The sequence below is a fragment of the Ammodytes marinus genome (genome assembly GCF_949987685.1).
Source record: "Ammodytes marinus genome assembly, chromosome: 24".
Taxonomy (NCBI): domain Eukaryota; kingdom Metazoa; phylum Chordata; class Actinopteri; order Uranoscopiformes; family Ammodytidae; genus Ammodytes; species Ammodytes marinus.
Genome location: NC_137228.1, coordinates 6,249,792 through 6,272,496, shown reverse-complemented (window position 1 = coordinate 6,272,496; position 22,705 = coordinate 6,249,792). Strand labels below are relative to the sequence as shown.

The following is a 22,705-nucleotide window of genomic DNA, read 5'->3' as shown; positions in this document are numbered from 1 at the left end:
CTAAATGAAACGCCGCAGGTATTTTAGTATGAGGTTAGTTTTGGCACAGCTGCAGGAGGAGTAAGCACCCAGGCCGCCTTCACTAGGTCTGAGCGGAGATGTGATAGCTCTAGTTTCACATGATTTGATGACATCGTACCGATAGCGGTGGAAGCTTCCCTCAAGAAAAAAAAGACTGGTTCCCTGTAGCTTGCTTTGGTCTAACTTTGCTCTAAGTAGCATATCTATTGTATAGTAACATATACAAATACTTTCTTATTTGGAAGGGTTTCATTCTAAAAGGCTATTTGTCAGAAATATAACTGATTACACCCTCAAAATTTTAACTTTTTTTAATACTAATAACTAAACATTAATTACATTTCAAGTTCATCATCAAGTCAGCGACTGTTTAGAGGGGGTTTAAATGTTCATTTAGGAATGAAACTCTTCAGAATGATGGTCGTGATATTCGTCGTTTCTCTTTGCCATGGGGCCGACTTGGAGGTGAGATTTGAGAGAGCGCTGTTTTATTTCCGTTGGCAAAGCGGGATGGAAAAGAAATAACAGAGCTGTCATTGAAGAGGAAATGAATGACGGAGATAATGGTTTAGCCCTGGACAGCCTTGATTGGTCAGACGGAGGAAAACCAGGTACAGTGAATGCGTTGTTGCGATGGCGTTAAATCAACCAATGTATAAAGAGCCTGCTGATGTTTTTGAAATGTCAAAACTTTTTTTTCAAACAATGAACAACACAAACTAACTTATTTTTTTCTCTCTCTTGCAAATATAAGGGTAAGACATTTAGTGAATGACCTATCGATTTTCGTGAGCTGTGCAGTTCCACATAACAAAACATTTTTATTTTTTTAAATATTATGTTTCCCCCAATTCCTTCTATCACAAACTTTATAGGTATAACTTCTCTAAGCAAATATCCCTTCGGTTACAAAAATAGACTTTTTCTTTTTCCATAAAATAATACACATCATTAATTTTTCGGTGATATATTCATCTGTTAAGGTAAATAGCAAGGCTGTTTTTTTTTAAGTAAATGTGAGAGAAACAGAGAGATGTGAAGCCTAGAACCATATTCTTTATATCCTCCTTCACAGATATGACTTATCTGAAAAGCATTGGCGTATGATCCTTTTGGGAAAGCCATCTTCCCCGGCTGTCTGGACTCCATATTTTGCATATTGTGGTTGGGTCCAGATGGTCAACCCTTTACAGTTTAGAGCTTTGGCTCCCCGGGAATCCAAACCAAATCGTTCTCATCTCCCGAAGGTGGAGACTTTCAACACCCCTGAAAAATCCCAAAAGCCTTTTAAACTACACCAGCCAACAAATCAAGAGAAAGGTATCAACGGTTAATCGAAACATCGTCACAGGCCATTGCTTCACTTTTTCACAAACTCTAACAAAATAAACTAAACTAAAAAAAGAAAAAGAGTCCAAACTGATGTTAAAAACATAAACAAGAAACAAGTCCCAAACACTGATGCTACAAAGAATTAGAAAAACTTATGTACAGGACCCTGTATTCTTCCACATTTCTGGGTAAATGATCATAGGTGTTGGCTTGTGTTAAGCGAGTGTGTATACAGGCATACAAAAAGTTCTCCTTGCTTCATTTTTTGTTCAGTTTCAATAAAAGCTCTTTTTGGACCAAAAAACTAAACAAAAATGTTTCACCAGCTCCATCCACTAATGTGTCTGGTGTGACCCCTCCCTCCCCCCCACATCTGCGGTGTGTCCTGGTGCAAATTCGAGCGGCAAATAGCTTAGTGGCATTCAGCTCCAACTGGATCTGGCTGCGGTGCATTCAAGGTCCAAGTGCCAGTGGTGAGTCCCTCCCTTTGACGGACATCATATAGATCTATTAGTCTAGTCAACGGTCTATCCCCATCCCGCCCGGCACCGTCTCTGTCACCAGATGACGCTGGATATACTGGTCTCCCTGGGCAACAGCGGCAGCATGGCGTTGTTGCCATGGGCCTCTTCCATGCTCTGTTGCCGAGGCGACTTGGACTGCGGCCGCTGTCCGTTGATGAGCGTTGTCATGGGGATGTTGCAGTAGGTGTGCTGGTTGCCCAGGGTGGCGAGCGGCGGGAGCGTGCCGCCGGGCGGGAGCTCGTAGTCATAGCTACGGTAATAGTGTTTCTGCCTCATCTGGGTGTGGCAGGAGTTGTGGAAGGTGGAGCGCAGGTCGGGGTGCGCCGTGGCCATGGCGGTGGAGGTGGCCGCCGCCATGGAGATGGCAGAGACGGTCTGCAGCTGGCTGAAGGGGCCCTGCTCGCTGACATCCAGCACCTGCTCGTGGGAGATGCTGAGGGGCTCCGTGTGCTTGAAGGGCATCTCGTAGAGCAGCTGCTTCCAGAACTTGGAGTTGAGCTTGTTGCTGGAGGGCCCGCGCCACTTGATGACCGTCAGCGTCTTGATGGTGTGTTTGAGGGCCTCCACCTCCTGGTAGTTCATGATGCCGCGCAGCTCAGCACACTCGATCAGAATGACCTTGATCTCGCCCGTCATCAGCATGTTGCGCAGCCGCGTCTCCAGCTCAAAGATACTCCAGCCCCTCCGCACCACGTAGCTGGGCGTCATCACGATGATGAGACGCTTGCTCTGGTCCACACAGCGCGCCACATCCTCGATGTACGCTGTATGGACGGACAGAGATAGAGGGTATATAGATAACATAAGCAAAACAAATGTCTATATTATAATATGTTCTGTCTGTATGACCTATTTGCTTCAATACTTGTGTACGCTTTTATTTATTTCCCAGATAACTTTAATTATGCATGAAAGTACAGGGAGCTAATGGGTGATGAAAGTATCAAAGAAAATACATCATAACAGCTTTTTGAAGAACTCTCTTGGCCTCATAGCGACTGCTTACCAAACTGCTTCCTTTCATCAAAGTTTCCAACAACCAAATCCAATTGGGTTCATACAAAGTCATGTGAATTAGATTTTTTCTTTTTTTAACTTGGCTGATTTAATATTGTATGAATTCTAAAATCTACAGTTTCTATATATTCAAGCACGATATCTGTGTGGATCTACTCTGATAACCTGAAGATAAAATAAGTGTGAGTTTGCGGTTATAACAGTTCTTGTCTATAACCAGTAGCTCAGCAGTGTGTACTTTTGTGATGAAGTGAGAGGGTGTGTGTGTGTGTTTGTGTGTGTGTGTGTGTGTGTGTGTGTGTGTGCAGCTGATACCTGCTTTAAACCTTTCTTGGCAGAGACAAAGACAGAGTGGCAACTAGACGGCATTTACCGGGCTTCACTTTCCAATCAAAGACCCTTTTGTCTGTGTATGTGTGTGTGTGTTTCTATATTCCTTCCTCCCTCTCTTTAAGTGAAGAGATTGCGAGATACTGAGTGTGTGTGTGTGTGTGTGTGTGTGTGTGTGTGTGTGAGAGAGCAAATAATATCTTGCTGGTATTCAAATGCCACATCTCCTGTCCATCCAGAATACACCTCGTCTTTTATGTCACGCTATGCCCGAGGCCACACAATGAGGGACCGGATAAACTTGGATTTAAAAGTTGCGTCCTCACTTCAACATGACAAGTCTAACTTTTTCCTGTTTGGTAATTGGTCCTGCTCATGCCATAATTGGCCACAATACCTGTAGGGTTTGAGCCTGTTAGGTCTAGGTCAAACCAATCAGGCAAAAAAATAAAGAATTCTTATGGTGAATAAAACAAACAGGAATGGATGAATGGATACCATACAATTAGTGAGTCGTAGTTTCATTTCACGTTCTGAATTGACAAAGCTGTAAGTGAATCTGAGTCTCTAGGGGTGCTGCCTTGGTAACACTTTATAGCTTTATAGATTAACATTCATTCCTTTCAGAGACCTCACAAGCGTCACACTCAAAGTTCAGAAATCAACGCTAAATTACATGAGGCAAAAAAATCACCGTTACCACGCTCTCAAAAATCTGTTCGGGTAAGAGCCCATTGGGACAACTAATCAAATCAAGTGAGATGAAAGTTTGAATTCCATGACATAGCTAAGTCATTTTCCTAAAGTGGACATTGATTGGTTTGTGGATGGCTGTGCGTCTGATGTTGGCATGCTGCCAGTTGGGTGGGTAGCCTTCATCAGTTTAAATCAATGAATGAACAGATTCATTTCATTGCCATTATAGAAATATTATTAGGGCATTACTACTAGCAGCACCAACTTCAAGCACGCTACTCAAGATTATCTTCAAATGCAACACATTTTTCCAGTTTTCTTTTTAACAACGTTGTCTGACCGTATTTACAATTCTGAATTAATAATATAATAATAATAGAAGTCATTTTAATTGATCGATTCATTTCATTTTGGTTAGGAGCCACAGAAAAGTCAGAAAATCCAGACCGAACGAGGTAGGTGTGAAAGCAGCCTAGGAAGGTCAGTGATGGCAAGGAAGTACCCTAAGGAAAGAAGTTGACTAAAGCTATTTGCTATATTACACAATGTTACTTTACTATTCAGCAATGTCATGTAATAGATATCAAACATACAAACAAAGAACAACGAAAAACATGAGCATAAAACCATTTTCAGGGAGCTTGTGATATCAAATTTAGTGGCTGGCACTATCAGTAAGCAGTTACATTTGAGTACGGACTCTTCTTAAACCACTGCATAACAGACTTCAACAATTTACTTTGTTTCCCCAACCCGACTCACAACTCATGCCTCTCTTATCCCGATTGTGTCTTGATAAGATTTTTTATAGGTTGTGCTTACACCGGATTCCAGAATTTTATGTCTCGGAGGAAAGTAGTTAAAGAAGGAAATGTCTGGTTCTCTGGGTCTATGTGTACCTATAAAGTTTAGACACAATAATACATTTGGAATAGATTTGGGTCTGGGAATAGTTTTGAAGCAGTAACCGCCATGCAGCTAATTCCGTGCACCAAAAAAACTTTACAAAAGGTTAATAAATATTTCATTAATGCAGTAATAGGACCCTTACAAAGTTGAACTTTTAAAAAAATTATACCAACATCATTTTCTGATTACTGATTAGATCAGACAATCTGCAGTTACAAATCTACATTAGTAGGAAAAAAAAGTACCTCTAAGTAGTCTTGTGTCATCCTGGAAATGATCATTGGTGAAACCTAAACATAGATATTTACATTCAAAAAGGTTGATCAAACGATTTGCAGAGAAGCATCTCAAAAAACAGTTGTGTCAATGTGGGGACGTGGCCCAGGCATAAACTGTGTTTCACCACTCTTTGTCCTCGATTGTGAGACAATAATGGCGCTGAGCAGTTTATTCCAGTTTAATATGGGACATGTAGCATAAAAAAGCAAAAAGCCTTTTTCTTTTGGTGGAAGGAGTTGTGCTTTTGCTGCCATATACCGTATCAGAATATACTGAATGTACACTTAATATAGAAGAACTATAAAGTGTTGAGATGTTACAAATAATCCAGCATACTGTGGGAGAAGGCAACCCCAAGCGGCCAAAGTGTGTCTATCTACAGCTGTGGATTACTATATCGACTGTTGTCCCAATGGGAACTAATGTTTATACATCCACACAATAAAGCCGTGAAGCTGTGCCACCAAGCCAGGAAACAGGGAGACAGATTTTTTGATTCTTCTCAATCCTTGCCTTTTTATGCCATCTTCCTCATATTACATCAGTGCGCATCGAGCACATAATTACAGCAGGGGATTCCATTTATAACCTTGGCAAAATGCCACTGGAGTGGAACATAATTAGTAATGGCGGCATGTGCGGGTAGACAGGCAGATGCAGGGATTCAAATGGAGGCTAATAACATAATGACATTATCAAACTCATCTGTGTGATGTGTTAATCAAAGATAAGCACAGGGCATGGTGAGACGCTCCATTAGAAATATACTGTGGCAAAACATGCATTAATAAACATGCATGAAGAGCTTTTTCAGTGTACGGCTGACATCAGAACGCAGCAGCATGCAAAGGCGCAGTGTGTATGGAGCTGGATCAGGACCATAGACTGTAATAATAGGGCTGGCCTCTTACCGCCAATTATGCTGCATATGTAATATAGGCTGTTAGTTCTCCCACAAGCTTTACATAGTCGGTTCTTTATGTGCTCAAGTGTTTAAAGTGCATTGTCGACACTAGCCAGAGTTTTTTTTTAAGCGAGGGAGTATAATTTATTGGTAGGCTACCGGCTGCAGGTAGTTAGCACAGTTAGAGGTAGAGCAGATATTACATTCTTTACTTCTGGGTTATTTCATTTAGAAGAATGCCTGCATGGTAACTTGTGGCCATAATTATCAAATACATGTGGTTTACAAGGTGTTCCGATATCCCTGCTAAAATGTAGTGCAGTAGCAGTATAACTTAGGATAAAGGAAAAACCTCCAGAGTACAGGACTTATTTATTTTCTACCTCAGGTAAGGCTGTTAGCAATTCAGTTATTTTCAATCACGTATGATTTATCGATTAATCTTTTCCAATTGTACAGCCTAAAAATGACAATTTCCACTTGGTGTTTTAGTGTACTTTAATGCGTTATCGGCCACAAATTCCTCAGATGAATGGAGCTTTCAGATACTGTGTCGTCCTCAAAAAACCCTACTGCAGGGGGAGACCATTAAATAACAAACTCAACTCGAGGGCTTCTTCAGAGGTGCTGCTAAGAACACCGAGATACTTCAAAGAGCCAAAAAGATTCTTATTATGACCTAAAGGTGAATAGTCACATGAATGGCAGGTTTTCTGGAAGTCGAAACATTGTTAGAATGTGCTGTGAGCATTGGTTTTTCAACTTTTTGTCAGACACACCCTCTCCATCAGACAAACTAGTCGAATTGCTAAACTCATCTTGTGGATGCTCGTGCAATATTTTTAATGTTTTTTGTTCCATTTATCCACTCCAAACGCTTTTCCAATAACCGTTCTTTACAATTAGCTATCTAATTAAAATATTTTCCCATTACTTTTAGGCTATATGCTAACATTTAAGTTAACAAGTGTTGTTCTCTGTTCTTCTCTGCTGCCTTGCTAACTAGTCTTCACACAATCTCAATCTGAACACATGGTGTTTAGGTGATACAGCTGCCTCAATATTTAGCTGTATTATTATTGAAATCAAATATGCATTCAATTTTCCCCCTTACAGAACTACACCCTGCAATACCAATGCCTGGTTGTCAATCTCTGTGAAAAGTCTGTGTTTGTAATGGAATATGGTTACCTTAGTCATTTAGTGCTATTTCTCACAAACATTAAACTGGAGAACCTCTAGATGCCACCTTTAAGCAAACTGATCCGCTTGAGTTCAACGCGGTGATTAGAAGAATGATGGTCTTACGTGTCTAGTTATGCCACAACACAAATGCATCACAGCAGAAACCACAAACAAGGCAACAGCACCACTGCACTGACGACAACGGGCAACACGAGCAACACCAAAGCGACAAGACATTGGAAACACAACGAGACAATCGCCGTGAGAGAGAGAGCTTACTTCCTGTGGGGATCAAGTCCCTGTCTGGAATGAAGAGTTTATACCCATAATGCTTCTCCAGCACGTCGGGGAGAATCTCCAGGGCAAAGCGCTCCTCCTCCCGGGTCTCCTGGCTCCACTGGTCTGGGTCCACTTTGGTGTAGGACAGGTACGCGTCATAGTCCTTGTTATCTGCAGGTAGAGGGGAGATGGGTCAAATATCATCTCCTGTTAAGCACCAGGCAATGTGTGTTAGCCATCTTTGTAGTCCTCATATCCTTCAAACCATTTATTTGACACTTTTTTTATTAGTTATAGCCGCCCTTTCTTAACACTGTCACAAAGTGTTACGACAGGAAGACAAGGCCTAAGCCCAGAAACGGTATAATATCATAAAAAATCAGAGGACATAAAACCACAGGTCAAACTTTTCTAAACGCTTAGCAAAATAAAAAAAGTTTTGAGAAGCGATTTAAAAAATAGTAATGAATTTAGTCTGGCATAGAGTTCCTAAGTGTCTGGGCTCTAACATAAAAAAACCAGACCCTTGAGTTTAGTTTGATAATCCTTTCTATCCAGCAGGTGCAGAGAGAAAGAGAGAGGGAAAATAAAACCTTCCTCTCAGCAAGTCTTGTTCCATTGAACACTTGCGTTACTTCATAAAAAGCTCCCAAAACCACTTTGCTTCAATTAAATACGTACATCTTTTATGATTTGAACATTACATTTCCTGCTATCGTCAGCAAAGTTCTGCACTGCTATACCCCCTGATACTCACAACCATGGTGTACAGAGAGCTATTCATTCACTGGGAGACTTCATTGAGACATGACGTCTCTATTACACTGACCTCTGGGCACCTCGGCCCATCTGAGTGCTTTTCATTACAGCACCACGAATAATGTTACCTTGATAGCTACTTTGCCCCACTGCAGGCAAAACAAATTAGACTCCAGCCTGAGCTAAATGCCCCATACTGCCTGCTGGGTAAGACACATGGCATGGCTGCTTCACCCACATGAAAGCTCTGATTGATGACAGATTTAAAAAGGACTGAGTGGAGAGGCGGAGAGTGGGGAGTGAGGGAAGACTTTAATATTTCTTCTGGAGCTTCGGCACTTCAGTGTAGTGACTCAAAGGGGATGGAAATGGAATACATTGAAGAGATATCACACATACTCTGACTACAACAGGAATGGAGGTTCAGAGAACTTTTGGTCCCCGGCAGTAATAGCCCCAACTCCAATATAGTGCTCGAAGCTGACTGACAACCAAGCCCTTTCACCAGTTCCAGTGAATTGTCCTTGACTGTCCAGGGTTAATACACAGCCTAGGCTCTGTAAAATAGTATGTAAAGAAAGGGTATGGTACAAAGGGTAGCTCAGTAGCTGTCAACATGCCCCTTTACAAAGCCTAGGCTGATGTGTATTGTTGACTCCACCTTTAAAGGGTCAATTTAATATGTTTCCACTTTTTCCCAGTTTGGTGTGGAAGTACTTGAATAAAAAGTTTGCCTCCATCCCAGATCGATCGATCGATCAATAGACATATCTATAGATATTTCACTCATCCCTGAAGATACATTTAATTGTTTCATTGGCAAATGATAACAAAGATCAAAAATCAATAGTTCGGAAAGAATAAGGATTAGAGGGTCGTTTTGGTCATCTTACCCTTTAAAATCATAACGCTTGAAATCTGCTAGTTATGACTACAGTTATTATGGTACAAATCAGATAGTGACCCACTGCAGGCAAAACCAATGAGACTCCAGCCAGGTCAAATGCTAAGCTAAACCATGGGAGAAGCAGGCAGCCGACGATGGGACGAGGAAGTTGGTTCAAGAGGAGGGGTATTGGGATCAATTCTCAGTTCCCTTTTCCCTTTTCTCTCTCTCTCTCTCTCTCTCTCTCTCTGGTATATGAGACTGTCAGAACAAGATCGACTCACTTCCCAGTGGGTATATCTCGATATCTGGCAAATGCTCACCACTCTTACATGACACCATGTAATGAATCCAACTCGTTTTTTTATAACGTGCAATTCACTTTACAACACCAGGGACATGTAAAAAATAATTGAAATGTAACCTCATAATCACTTACTATGGTTAACTCTGAGGCTTATACTCTACTTCACAGTGGAATAAATCTCCCTCTGTTTTTCTCTTGCAGCTTTTTAAGTGTACACTGTGTAGGCAGATCAAGGGCTATTTTAGAGGAGCTGTTTCACTCGTCTGCAGTGAGAGAGAGAGAGAGAGTTGGGGAGAGAAAGAAGGTAAATCTGGAAGGCGGAATGACCCTTCTATTGCACCTTGAGGAGTCACTCCCGGTGACTGGTATGTGTGTGTGTGTGTGTGTGTGTGTGTGTGTGTGTGTGTGTACAGTTAGATTGTAAACTCTTGAACCTGGAGTTGAGAGCGGCATGAAGAGAGTTGTAGGCGTAATCTCTGGGATATCTCTGGGCTCCATTACATTTAATGGGGAGTAGATTGGAACGTAACACCTATTATCTGTGACGCTACAAAAGCCCACATGAAGACGACTGCTAATTAGTAGCTGAGCCCTTTTTTAAATACATTTTCTTTATACACATATCATTTTGTTTTACATAATTTAATATAGCCAGAAGAATATTGCTTTGCCTCAGACGGTACAAAGTAGACAGCGCTTGGTGGGATGCACTGTTTCAATGTAGTTTTAAAAAAGGTTTCGTTTTCGGCTTTTTACTTTGCTTGCATACATATGGTTCTCTGTGCTTTGTGGTCATCATATTTAAAAATGTTCTCACATACACTTAGTGATAATGTGTACTAGTCAAAATAAACACTAAAATAAAATACACACAATACATCAGTATCACAAACTACAGCCCAAAAATAACCGTAATTCCTGGTCTGTATTTTCCTAACAAATTCCAAGATTTTTTTCTAGAAAGAACTACATGTCCTTTGGCACCAATTACTATTAGTGTAATTTTGTGTCTGACAAAATCACTGTCGACAATCAACACACCACTGGATGTGCTATTTCATCAGGTATACCTATACATTTTTCATCTGCAAACGGTATGCGTTACACTTGCTGTGCGATGGGAAAACTATTCATCCTCGGTATCACCAAACTACACTGCACACAGACGGAGCCTCATAATTCCACGCTGGCGCTGACAACACTGCCATTGGTATTTATGGCGTGAGTGTTGATGAGTTCCCTCCCTCCTCGACAAGCTTGCTCGGCTGTTGTCATCGTGAAGCCTATTATTGATTCCACTGACACCCACACAATGTGACAACTGAGTGGTCTTTAACTAAATTGCACTGCTGACAAATAGCTGACAGTCCCTCCTATTGTTACATAGAGCTTATACACTTTTACATCTGGCAGGAGAGGGAGGCAGGCGCTCAATTAGTTCTTCAAGTGGCCACAATGAAACACAAGCCCTCTCTTGGCAGTGTGTGCAGAAAAAAATCCGGGTGCATCTGAGACACTGACTTAAGGGCTTTATTAATGAAGAATGTGTGTGTGCGACTATGTCTAACATGCAGCTATACTCCCTCCCTGCCAGGCTACCATAGATGGGTCTGGCAAATGTTTTGTTGCCACTCAACTGGAAACCCTTTCCACTTTTGCTTGTATTAAAGCCTCTGTAAACCCAAATCCACACAATCTTTCTAACTAGTTTATTATGGGAGTTATTTGATAGTTAGCGTCTGAAAAAAGTTGGGCATATTTATCAATCGGAATGAAATATATTGTCATTTAAGTTTGATAAACTTCACAGAAATGAGGCGGTTTCTTATGACTAGAAGTAAGTATTTTGAACCAATCACGGCAGTTCTCTGCCCAAACGTTATATAAAAACAATGACTGTTGCCATGGAGTCCTGTCAAACGGACAGTAAACAAACTTATTTTTTTTTAAACTGGGTTTTATAATATTTAGGAACATTTATTTTCAATAAGATTTTTGTAAAAGCTTAGTATGACACCAAACGTTAATATAATTTATTGATAGTTACTATTTCATTTAAATGCCTTATCCTTCGCTAGCCACTGTTGTTAGAAGTCAGATATGACTTCTGAGGTGCAGGTGTGAGTGTGTGCGTGCCCACAGCCATGGCAGTGAAGTGATCTAATCGACTGTGGCGTAGAGGAAAGTATCAGCGGTCTCTCGAGAGCTCCGGAGGCAGCGTGCGGTGTCTTATTGAACCTGATCCCCTTTTACTGGTGAACAAATTGAAAAACTGTTTCTCTCTTCAAGCACTCACCCGGGTGACACAATTAAAGGAGACCATGTTGGTGGCAGTGTGGCATTCAGTTCAAGGCCCCAACCTGTTTTCATTCTTCTTCCCTTATTCTACACAACTGCCTCTGGGCCATCCATTAGGGCAAAGCGCCCCACACAGACAGAGGCAATGACTTCTGATTGAAATGTCAGATGTATCAGCCATCACAGTTTAGCAGAGCTGGAGGAGGATGAGGAGAGGAGCAGTTTACGGAATGTTTTTTTTTTTTTTTTTTTTTTTTTTTTTACCTTAAAAGGCTCAGAACTCTCTCTCGCTGTGTACAGTCCCCTCTCAGCCTCTCCAAACTAATCTCATTCCCCCTGAATTCACTGCTGCGCTGGTACTTGGGAGACTCATTACAGGGAAATCAAATTAAAACTTGCTCCGTGTCTCAGTTTGATGCATTCCCAAGCCAAGACTCATCCACCAGGCCCAATCAGAGGATCTTTTTTTTTCTTCTCTTACTTTGGCTGATGGGGCCTCAGAGTTATTGTTTTTGTCTGGCACAGGTACTGAGTTTTGATTTGCTTTATAGAGTGCTCAACAGATTATATTATCCTTGAACTATTGCACAGTTGTCATGCAGACACGTAGAGAACCGTCAACAATAGACACATACTGTATGTACACGTGCTGAATCACAAGGCCACCTCTACTAACTTAAAGTTGGAGTCAGCAACTTTGGAGAATGCTTGTTGTCAAAATCACTTTGTCAACATCAGTGAATATCTCCTCATGATCCACTACCTATCCATACTGTGTGTGTGCTGTAAAAATATACAGTGTTAAAACACAGCCTAGACTCTGTAAAGGGGCATGTTGCTAGCTATGGTAGGGTCCTTTTACATTTACATTTGCATGCCAGTTTACAGAGCCTAGGCTGTTTATTAACACCAGTTTTGTTTCCAGTTCCCACACTACGTTCATCCTGCCTCCTCATCCATTCACTGATGCCTGTAGCAAGATGCTCACAATAATTAAAACAGGTAGCTTGTTCGGGTGGAATACGCAGAGCCAAGGCATTTGCCAACTGGAAAGTCTATTTCACTTTGTACAAGAATGCAAACAGTGTGACAAAATGCGATCAACAGAGCGGCGCGTTTTCAGAAGAACAGTACAGCATTCACACATACGCATATTAGGGCTTGACAAAGACTGCCAGGTGGAATGTGTTCACATTGCTCTTTGCCTGGTTAACCTCTGGAATAATTCACAAGAGGAAAAAGTTACATTGAAACACAAAGTACTTCACCAGCAACTACTTTATTCACAGTTTTTAAGTGATCAGGGGGGGGGCGCATATTCTTATAAAGTTAAATTCGGAAACACTGCCTATAGGGGGTTCTGAAACACAGCCAGAGGTAACCTGAAATGTAGTCATGCATTGTGATTTCAGGAGACAGCAACCAGCATGAAATTTTTTTCTTTTTTACAGGGCTGGCTTTTGATTCGTTTTTAGAGGGATTCAAATATGACAAGAAAAGGAACCACATCAAAGATTGGCGAGGGGTTTTCCTGCTGGTTTAGGGGACAGTTTATAGAATATTTTGCATACACTTTGGAAATAGAGAAGCTGAGAAGACGCCTCTGATATTGACAACAGAATTTCTGAGTCAGGAACGATGGGATCCTATTTTCTGTGTCATTTGTACTGATAAAAACAGATGCATATTTATTTACATAAAATAATACCAGATGTGAGAAAATAGCCCAGGTGCTTTTTGAATAACTTTACATATGCATGAAGAGCAGAGCAGCACTGTTACGGCTCAGGTTTGGGATTTGATTCGGGCTGAGGAAAGAGAAGATGCATTCACAGCAGTGGAAGGCGCTTTCAGAAACCATCCTCTAAACAGCAAACACTGGGCCTGTCAAAGATTGTGTTGGGACTATTATATAGCGGCGTCAAGTGAAGTATGTCTTGCGCCTTATCTAATCTTACCTCCATCTATATCCTCGCTGCCAAAGTGGTTCCTGTAGCAGAGCATGAGCTGGATCCTGTAGCACTTGTATAGTGTCACAAGACAGATGAGCAGCAGCAGGATGGCTCCCAGACCTCCAGCCAGCTCCACCGTATACATCAGCTCCGCTAATATGGCAAAGAAAGAAAGAGGAGAGATTTGAATGACTTGTTGAGGAGAAACTAAGAAATCAAACTGAATCGTTAAAGCTATAGTGTGTAACTTGTATCCCCCCCATGAGGAATTCTGAGTAATAACAACAACAACAACACTGTTGGACCATCTACTCGAGGTAAGCCTTTGGTGATCGCGCATGGATCTTATTCCTTCTGCTGTACGTCCAGGTTATTTCTTAGCAGTAGCTGCGCCAATGTCAGGGGGGTGACACCGGTTTGTAAAAATTACGCACTCTAACTTTAAAGGGGCACAAGATGATTTACCCATCCCATAAAGTTAGCTTTTAGGATGTACAATTCTCCTGTCCCAAAAGCTCTAGGTGGAACTCTAAATGCCTGCCAGTCTTATGTCTCACCATTGATTGTAAGAGTAGATGTCCCTGGAATTTGCAAGATAGGTGCTTCTCATTTGCCTTAGTTTATGTCTCTCCACTTGTTGGGTGAGCCAGAGATTGATCAGTGCATTGGTTAACAATCAATTCCCTTTTTTTATTGGGAAAGTCTGGTATCAGCACAACCCTGTAGTTTTATCACGTCGTGACAGACCTCTCTCCAGTCATCCATTATCCATGTACACTGCAGAATGTCAGATGTTCATTATTCATGATGATCTATTTCTAGTTTTTTTGTTGTTGAGAATTTCAGAAAAGGCCAGCCCTTAAAAATCATTACATGTATTGGCACTTAAGTTTGGTTAAATAGTGTGAAAGATGGCCCTTTTCTAATGTCACATTTACCATCTGAATGTGCTTTTTCTAGTCTTAGTACAGACTTTTGATGTCTGGAGACTTTTTATTCTCTTCTCGGATTCTAAAGTTCTTGCGACTTATTTCTGTTGCTTCTACCTATATTCGAGTCGAACCTCAATCCACAGGGGCCGAAACATCAGAGTACACCTTGGGCAAAATCTAACCGCAGCATATAAATACGTGTGAAACAATTCATGATGGGTTAGAAAAGTTGCACTAGTTAAGGTTAAAACTTTGAAACAACTTTTACCTGCATATTTGTCTGTATAAGGCTCTTATCCTGCGGCTGTGTTCACTCAGTCTGTGTTTGTATAATGTTTCCACTGCTTTTCCTCTCCAATCTCCATCGTTTCATATTGCTTATATTTTCAGTGTGACTGGATTACATCCAGATGACACATAACTCTTAACTGGAATGAAAGCGCAACCACTTCTCTACCTGTCACTTACTGCTTCCCGACTTGATTGGGTAATAAAAAAAAATCACATTGGAGGCAACCGGTGCGACAATAGCATGTGACAGATCGGACCGGCACGCTTATGAAGACGGGTTACATGGGTGTGCAGTTGCAGAGGCGAGGAAAAGGCGCCTGGCTGTTAGCTGAAGCGCGTGTTTGTCGACAGATCGAAACGGTCCACTCTCCACGCCATCCGTCACCACTGTAGCTTGACGTTAACCCACGAAAAGCATCACTGCTAACCTCAACCAACTGCAGGACTTCACTCTTGATATTTCAGTTTTAACACAACGCATTTTTCTAAATTGTGTTACTTGTAGTGTTTTAGGAAAGGTCCAGAAAGGTCAGACATAGCCAGATGAGGCCGGGCTAGTGGAGTAGCCTAATTCAGGGGGATGAAAGGTGATATTTTACAATGGACTCCAAACATTACGCTACCACGGTCTAGTAACTTGCCTTGAAGAACCAAGACGTTTGCTTTGTCTTTTTTTTCTCTTCCCCCCCCAGTCGGATGTCACTCCATCTTTTGCAGTTCAACATTTCCTCTAGGCTGCACCTCAGAAAATCGGGATGGTCAGCCCTCATTGGCTGACAAATGGACAACAGTAAAAGGGTCACACACACACACACACACACACACACACACACACACACACACACACACGCAAACACGCACGCACACACACACACACACACGGAGAGACAGGACTCGCGTGCATCACCATCCATCACAGTTGCACGTTTAACCTCGGCGGAGTGTGCACTGCCCATTCCAGTGCGGTGGCCATCAGGCAGACAGCTCCCATGATGAGGGATGATGTTTCCGGAGGAGCCAACGAGCGTGGCCCGTGCCGCTTCATCGCGCCTGTCTGTGTGCACGACCTTCACTTCAGCCCAACTTACAAACGGACGGACAAGCACATCCGCAAACAAAAGGGCAAACAAACTCAGGGCACTGTGAACACAGGTTTACATACCTCTTCTCGTTTCTTGGACTACAGAATTCCAAAATGCAAAACCATTTCTGATAAGCTGTCCTTCTCTTTTGTAGCCATAAAAAAATGGAACAGTCTCCCAACAGAGCTAATAACCATTAATGATTTTCAAACTTTCTGGCGTCTGACAAAACATTGGCAACTCACACAGCAAACCGGCACACACTAATACAATGTTGTAGCTTGAGTTGGATAAGGATATTTTGGCAATCTTTTTTATGTTTGACCCTGTGTATATATATCATTGCATGTTGTAATCTTTTTAATGTTTAATCCTATGATTTTATATCATTGTAGCACATTGCTAAAACCTTGAACAATTAAATCTCTCCTTGCCTTAAACAAGGTTAATGTTGATTTTGTGCATTGTCACTGTTAAAAGTGACATTACATTAACTAGTTTACTTTTCTGAGAGAGGTGTTGCGCTCTGATAAGCACTGCGAGTAAGCTGGATCCTCCCCACCTCCGCTCGGCCCTCTTGCCTCAGTGAGCAGACTGCTTCTGTCCTTAGATAGCTGGACAGTATATTAAGAGCCAGCTGCTCCTCAATGCAGCAGCAGAGATTACAGCGGAGGAGGCCAATTCTTCTCCGGCCTGGCATCCATATTGTAGCGGCACTGCAGTGGGACGGATTAAGACAAATTAGCTCCCGACCCGACGACTCGAAAGGCTGGTTTTGATGGAGCCACGCGGCATCAGGGCAATTCATCACCCACTTTCTCGCTCTCTTTCTCTCTCTCTTTCTCTCTCTCTCTCTCTTTCTTCCATGTCAAGGGAGGAAAAAAATATAATATCCTAGCTGCTGCCGCTGTTTGAAAAAAAAAAAATAATAATCCAAGGATTTGTTTGCTACTGATATACAGGTTTTTTTTGCCATAAAGACCAGGAGAAGTTGTACAAAAAGTGGAAATAAGTATACGCACCTCCATGTGAACTTTACAAACAAGTGAAGACATATCCTGATGGATGCTGCCACTGAGACGAACAAACTCAGGTGTTGTGACGTTTTCAAAGCTTAAAAAGAATACTTGAGTGGCCCTCGCAATGCATCACACCACGGATGCAGCAAAATAAAAAAAAACACCGGTCCATTTCAAGTAGACGTGGAATCCTGCGAGGACTGAGCTAATCTTCTCCGGTTTATTCTGAGATTCCACTGTTGCTGCTCCATAAACCCTTTTAATATAGCAAATGGAGGGGAAAAACTGGGCTGCCATCAAAGCTGGATCCAAAGCTGCGAGCTTAAAAGAGAGTCAAAATATCTTACTATGTAAATGTATTCAACAACTGACAACTTTGAGGACGCAGAGACCCCCTTAGCATCCTCAAGAGATATCTCACTTATATAACCACACTGTAAAGAGTGCATCTCTGTTTGAATCATCACGGGACCAGATTACAAAAAATCTGAGGAAAATTTGAAAAGATAATTGAATGATGAGGAAATGTCTGAGTGTTAGGTCAGCGATCAAAGGAGGATTTGTGTGTGTGTGATGGAAGAGGTCAGTGCTAGACATTCAAACAGCCTATCTGGCATCATAACGGCGAAATACTGCCTACTCTTCTCCCCAAAAGCGCTTTTTCTTCCCTTTTTGAAAGCTGATTCTTCCCCAGGCTAAGGTGGATGAATAGGCCTCATGCACCATCTACAATTCTGTCCCATTTTTGTTTTAGTCCCCGAGGCAGGAGACAACTGGTCAATTTCCCAGAATCCCGTTTGGTTGTTCATCTTTGCACTCGGTTAAATTGCTACAAAAAGAGATTCACTCCATTGTCAGAGCGAAGGCCTGTGGTATTACATGGTGTTTTTCACCATTATTAAATACCAAGGCTTCTGTATCAACCATCTAGATTGATGGAATAACTGGATTTCTTTTTCATTGAACAATAGAAGTTATTGTGTGTGTGTGTGTGTGTGTGTGTGTGTGTGTGTGTGTGTGTGTGCTGGCCTCACCTTTCTTAATGAGCTGGATGTTGGCTTGTCGCCGCCCGTTGCCATTCTCCACGTAGCAAGAGTAGTTGCCCAGGTCGTTCTCTTCCAGGGAGTCGATGGTCAGAGAGATGGAAACTTCCTGCTCCCCTAGGTGTTCCCGGATTGTCCTACAGGGGACAGCAGAGAGCACAACAGAAAGGATGGATCGCAAATGAAACACTAGCACAGGCAGAGCTAGGGCTGAGGGCTGGATAGACAAGTTTTAATACGTCATGCAATTCATGACCTGTAACTTGTCTGAGGACCTGACACATTTTTGGTAAAATTGGTAACGAAAAGTTAGATCAAGGTGGTGGTGTCAGCAACTCTGCACAACATTCAGAAATCACTTTTTTTTTCAATATCAGGGAATATCTCACTGTCTGCTACCTGTCCATACTGTTTGTGCGCCTAAAGAAATGTTGTGTTAATACACAACCTAGGCTCTGTAAACTGGTATAAACAAAGGGGTTCCACTGTAGCTGGCATCATGCCCCTGTAGAGTTTGTCTATTGTACAAAAAGTCTAGTTGATGACATTTTTGAGGAAATTTAAGTTAACATGGGCAAAACCTGCACAACAGACAAAAGGTACACTCTAAATATTTTGGAAATTGTAAAGGTGTCACTCCTAACGAGGAAGCCAAAGCGAATCATGACGTTCCTCCCTCAGCATTATTCAGCTCATTGTTTTTGTTTTATGGTTCACAGGTTCTTACTGCTCTCATTAAATGTGTTCTCGGCTGCAGCAGGCAGCTGCTTCCAGTGAAAAAGCTCTGATAAACCCACAATATACTGTATGTTACTGTCCCAGATCCCAATAACAGACAGACACAGTTGGCAGCGAGCTAGTGAGTATATTGGAGCATTCTGCAGAGGACACAGATATCGTGTTGAGCAGTGGGTGGAGACCAAAACTAAATTGAGGACTAACAACTGTCGAGAAACATGTCTCAAAATGAATGTTCATTATGATCTGTGTCTGCTGGCTGTTTGCTAACACATTATCCATATTCCCTTCAAAAGGTGATTGTATATCAATGTTGTGTTCACAGCTTGCTGTGCTGCCCCCTATATGGCAACATATATATAATAAATACATTTTTGCAGCTGTAAACCAGTGGAACAAGCTGAAAACACAACATTGAATGACACTGAACAGAACAGCAGAGTCGAATGAAGTTGATTTATCACAACAAACAGAACATTTCACACAACATGTCATCATTTGATCCATTGTGAATATATGAATACTGAATGTTGTCAAAATGCAATTATTAAAATGAGAGAAACCAAAGACACCAGTGATAAATGTGGTTACCTGTTTGAACAGGATGCAGAGTATAGCTTTAGGAGAGGCAGTTTGCAAAGTAGATAAATCAAAGGCAGACATATTGTCTGATTCTTACTGTTCACTAGCTTTGCTCATATTCTCACAGAGGGTGAAATAGTTAAGCATAATCACCTGCTCCTTTCATTCCTTTAAAGAAATACATTCTGAAAGTGTTTGCCTGGTGTGACAAAGTAGATAATGTACTTTCAGTGCAATTTTTTTCCCTCAAAATAATGTGTCTATGCTGTTTGATTTAGACAGATAAAAGGCCTGGACTTCATCAATTAGGAAAGAACGTCTGATGTATAACTGTCTGTCTTAAAGCTTTTAAAAGTTTGTGAATCTTGGCCGGTAAAACAGAACCAACTTACAAGCTGTTTGGTCAAATTTGTACAGCAACCTGACTTCAAAACATTTGCCAAAACGGGAAGTCTGACCGCCACATTACTGACAGTGAGGGAAACTTCAAAGTAGCTTCTGACAGTCTGAAGTCGTAGAAAAATAAATAAATAGGGGGGCGCCCTTAGCTCAGTTGGTAAGGCGTCCCCCCCCATGGGCCTCGGCCAGCAGCGGACCCGGGTTCGATTCCAGCCCGCGGTCGTTCTCTGCATGTCACTCCCCTCTCTGCCCCATTTCAACTCTGTCTCTACACTATCAATAAAACATAACAAAAAAATGCCCATAAAATATCTTTAAAAAAAAATAAAAAATAAATAAGAAAAAAATCATCAGAGAACATGCAGACCTAAAGTGTTTTTTATTAAATCCGTAGTCCCAATGTATGCAGGTACAGTATGCTTTGTGACTACCAAATAACAGTGTCAGATCAAATTTTTTGAATCTGTGCAAAAACAAATTACCAACAACAACACAATATAGAAATACATACACTATGGAAAAGAATAACCACATGCAGTCAAAAAGTCATACATATAGTATTGACTCTTTCATAAAATATAGATTTCTCTTAAAAATAAAACTGTTATGCCTCAAGGAGATTTGAATTGTGTCTACAGTATGCATTGGAAAATCAATAAATCATGACCTTGGAATTATTAGATTCTATCAGGGGAGGTGGGGGGGGGGGGGGGGGGTTTAGCTCCTGTGCCAGTGTCATGGGGTAACACCAGTTTGTATACGCTGCCATACTGAGACGGAGAGATTTTTGGTGAGAGCCGAAAAAGGTACGCACTATATAGCTTTAATTACAAGATCAATAATCTGCTGATAACATTTCAGTAAATAATAATATTTATTAAGGACTCAGATGGTCCACTCACATCCAACATACACACACACACACATAGAACACATTAAAATACATTACTCAATAAAATACTGTACTAAAATAGGCGCAAGCTATCATGCCAATGCTTTTAAATGCAGGAGGTGACAGCCCATGACTGACAAGAGAGCAGCAACATATGAGTCATGGCAGATTTTGCCCATGAAAGATAGTCCTTTGTTGACCGGCTGAGGCTATTGGTTGTGACATGTTGGTAAGGGGATAATAGTGTGACTGTCATGATACACTGCAGCTCCACAGTATTTCACAACATTTTGCCATTACGGTGAGTGATAGGGGGAAAAAAACCCTCTTTCGATGTTTTTGCTGCATATAATTCAGTCTTTGTCCAGAAATCTTTTCACACTACATACAGCAGTCAGACAGTATGGCTATTGATACAGGTGTGCTTTAGCGAAGCTTTTTAAATTGGAGATATAACAGTAAAAGTTGGAAGCATCTGAACGCAACACTGAACAACATTCATTTTGCTGATTGAGGTTGAGATGTGGAACATGCTAACATGTTTTCAATGACAACGCTAAAATGATTGATGTGCAGCAGGTATCCATATTTAAAATGTTCACTATGTTCATTTATCCTGTTAGCATGATAATGTTAACTAATGACCACTGAATACAAAGTAGTGCTGAGGCTGACGGGATCAGTATTGGTTAAGTCACTTGAAGATGTAATCAATTACTTATGGAAAATGACTCAATGACTACTGTCATGGTCTGTCTTGTCCTGTCTTGTTTTTTGTGGTTTCCTGTTTTATTTTGGTTTGTCGTGTGGTGTCTTCTGAGTCTTGTTCTCCTGTGTTGCCCGTGTCTCTACGTCTCTGCCTTTTTGCCATTCCGGAGTTTTTGTATTGATGCCTGTTTCTGAGCAGAAATAAATGTTCTTTTGCTGTACGTCTGCATTTGGGTCCTGCTTGCCTGCCACACACCGTAACAACTACATACTATATTGACAAATGAAAGCACATTTTGGAGCTTGTCTGTTATCACCAATAATGTGTTTGTCCTGCTTATTTATAGTGTGATTAGCTTCAACTAGCTAAGATTCTTAAAAGAAAGAATCGATCATGGCTATCTAGGTGGGGAAATCATTTTATGCACGGAAGGAAATTATTCTAACATGAATATTTCTAAAGGATGTAGAAGCACAGCAGCCTTTTTCACGCTCCCCTAATGCTAGAAATCCAAGAAAAAATAACTGCGACAAATTTTCTGCCTCGCAAAATGCAGTCATTGAGGCTTAACTGACGGCTAAAAGAGCTGAACCTCTGTGGGTTGCTGTGCACTATCAGGGCCGATCATCTTGTTTTAAGGTTACACAAATTGCAGCTATTTCAAAAGCCCTGTTTAATTATACATGGGACTAATAGCACCAAAAAGGTACAAGTGCCACTTGAGCATTCATCCGTTGCCTGCTGTGGGGCATTTGAATATGAAGAACATGAATATGAAAATCTAATTCTTGCTGATCAATGAACAGAGTGAACAAAGCTGATATCGGAGTGCCGCGGAGATGAAGACAAACTACCATACAACCACCACTCCTGCGTTGGCAATAGCTCACCAGTACCTTTACAGAGTGCTGCTAATAACTGGTACCCCGCATAGAAAATCTCACACTTGCTGGGAGATTTCTTTTATTAACCATGCAGAATAAAGGTCAATTAGAAGTAATCATTGTGTAGATGTATGGACCACCTGCTTCATAAAAACTAATTATGAGTTTGTACTTTTTTTTTTAAAGGTACTCTGCAGGTAAGGTTACTTTCTGGGTTTAGGCATGTGTGAATATTTATGTGACAAGGAACGTAACCAAGCCTTTTTCTCTTTATTCCTGCGAGCTTTTCCAACACTCATCCTTCTCCATTGCGTGGCCAGTCAGGCAGAGACACGCCGCTCTACAAGGTTGAGGATATAGATCCACGCTGATGGCTTTTTAAAGAGGTGGCACTTATGTGTGACGCAACATAGACCGAGTTGAAACACTGTAGGTGTTGGCAAAGAATAAAAAAAA

At 41.4% G+C, this 22,705-nt stretch overlaps 1 protein-coding gene across 1 annotated transcript in view; it reads right to left on the bottom strand.

Annotated features, from left to right (window-relative positions):
• Positions 1 to 1,910: 1,910 nt before the first annotated feature.
• Positions 1,911 to 22,705, bottom strand: part of LOC307270018 (interleukin-1 receptor accessory protein-like 1) — a gene marked incomplete at both ends in the record, with an annotated part of 209,324 nt that continues 188,529 nt past the window's right edge. The window contains 5 exons of the mRNA XM_080053146.1: positions 1,911 to 2,641; positions 5,075 to 5,119; positions 7,477 to 7,647; positions 13,685 to 13,831; positions 18,037 to 18,182. Of these exons, the coding sequence (XP_079909272.1) occupies positions 1,911 to 2,641; positions 5,075 to 5,119; positions 7,477 to 7,647; positions 13,685 to 13,831; positions 18,037 to 18,182 (1,240 nt within the window). The remainder of the gene's footprint in view (positions 2,642 to 5,074; positions 5,120 to 7,476; positions 7,648 to 13,684; positions 13,832 to 18,036; positions 18,183 to 22,705) is intronic.